Genomic DNA, 1,296 nt, shown 5'->3' with positions numbered 1-1,296 from the left:
CCTTACAGATGATGTATTATCAATGATGAGGGTATCAGATATTAACTTGACATATTCCTTATCTTTATAGTGAGATATTAACTCACTCCTCACTTGCTCCTTCTTTCTCTCTGTTAGCAAGTCTCCATGAGTGCCAATGCAAAACATGCGAGGATAATCAGGAATACTTCCATCTGCCCCATACTTCATTAGGTGACTGTGAACACAGGCCATCCAATTGAGCATGTATGTAAGTGTAGACATATTGACCTCTTCTCCATCATATCGAATACCATCAATATGATGAACTGACTGCCATTTGCTGTTGAGATCTTTAGAGGCATCAAAGAGGAGGAGGAATGTAGTACGAGAGGTGAGAAAAACTGGTAGGATCTCAAGGAAAGCAGGTTGACCCCCACAATCCCAGAAATGCATCAATAGATGAGGCTCTAACTGGCCCAATGTAAGATAAAATCGAAGTGCGGCTGTGCTAATTTGCCTAAGGACAGAATCTAACTTAATGCTTGCAGTGTCATTGGTTGATGGAGTAATGACATCATCAGTAGGATCAACGAGAACTGAGCGATACATTTCACCTTTACTGACAGAAGAGAACAAGTGTGCCATTGCTTCAATTTCAGCTTCATGAGTAATTGCTTCCCACTGCTCACTAAGCAATCCCTTAGCAAAGGGACGAACACAGCTGACATCAGATATGATGGTGCTGTTAGCCTTAGGATCCCATGGTAACTTCATAAGAGAATTCTTGAAACTACTCTTCCCAACACCTGCTGTACCCAGAAGAAGAACACGTGAATAAGCAACATTCACCACCTCTCCTTCTGATAGAGCTCTTCTGTATGCAGCATCTTGTAAAAAAACAACTAGACCCTTAGCTTAGTAATAATAGACTCACCTCTCTAAAACACATGAAAAAGTAATAACAAATGTTTAACACTAAATGCTTACTTCCTGTCATGTTGCAAATATGATTTTTTAACAGAAAATAAAATTAAAAGAAATAATGACAAAATTGTGAATAAACTAGCACTTACTGCCTTTTTGTTGTAAATTAAAGTTTTGAGATTAAAAAATGAGAGGGCAATAGATACACATTTAAACAGCATCTCAAATTAAAATAGATTATAGTACTTACTCGCTATTGTGTTGCAAAGAAAAGTTTGTGTATCACAGATGAACGAAACAATTTAAAAATAGAAAAAACAATAGATATACATGTAAAAAGCATCTCAATTTAAAATAGATGATAGTACTTACTCGCTATTGTGTTGCAAAGAAGAGTTTGTGTATCACAGA

General features: G+C 36.8%; 1 protein-coding gene across 1 annotated transcript; it reads right to left on the bottom strand.

Moving 5' to 3' along the window:
• Nucleotides 1-6: 6 nt before the first annotated feature.
• Nucleotides 7-958, bottom strand: LOC109593216 (uncharacterized; the record flags this gene model as incomplete). The annotated part of the gene is made up of 2 exons (XM_020008403.1): nt 949-958; nt 7-848 (listed from the first exon to the last, which is right to left on the bottom strand). Coding segments are annotated over exons 1-2 (852 nt in total), but the record flags the coding sequence as incomplete, so codon positions are not given.
• Between the last annotated feature and the right edge of the window lie 338 nt (nt 959-1,296).

Source organism: Amphimedon queenslandica, unplaced genomic scaffold (assembly GCF_000090795.2).
Source record: "Amphimedon queenslandica unplaced genomic scaffold, v1.1 AMPQUscaffold_2440_Cont25558, whole genome shotgun sequence".
Taxonomy (NCBI): Eukaryota; Metazoa; Porifera; class Demospongiae; order Haplosclerida; family Niphatidae; genus Amphimedon; species Amphimedon queenslandica.
Note: the sequence above shows the minus strand (reverse complement) of the source record. Positions and strands in the feature narration are given on the sequence as shown.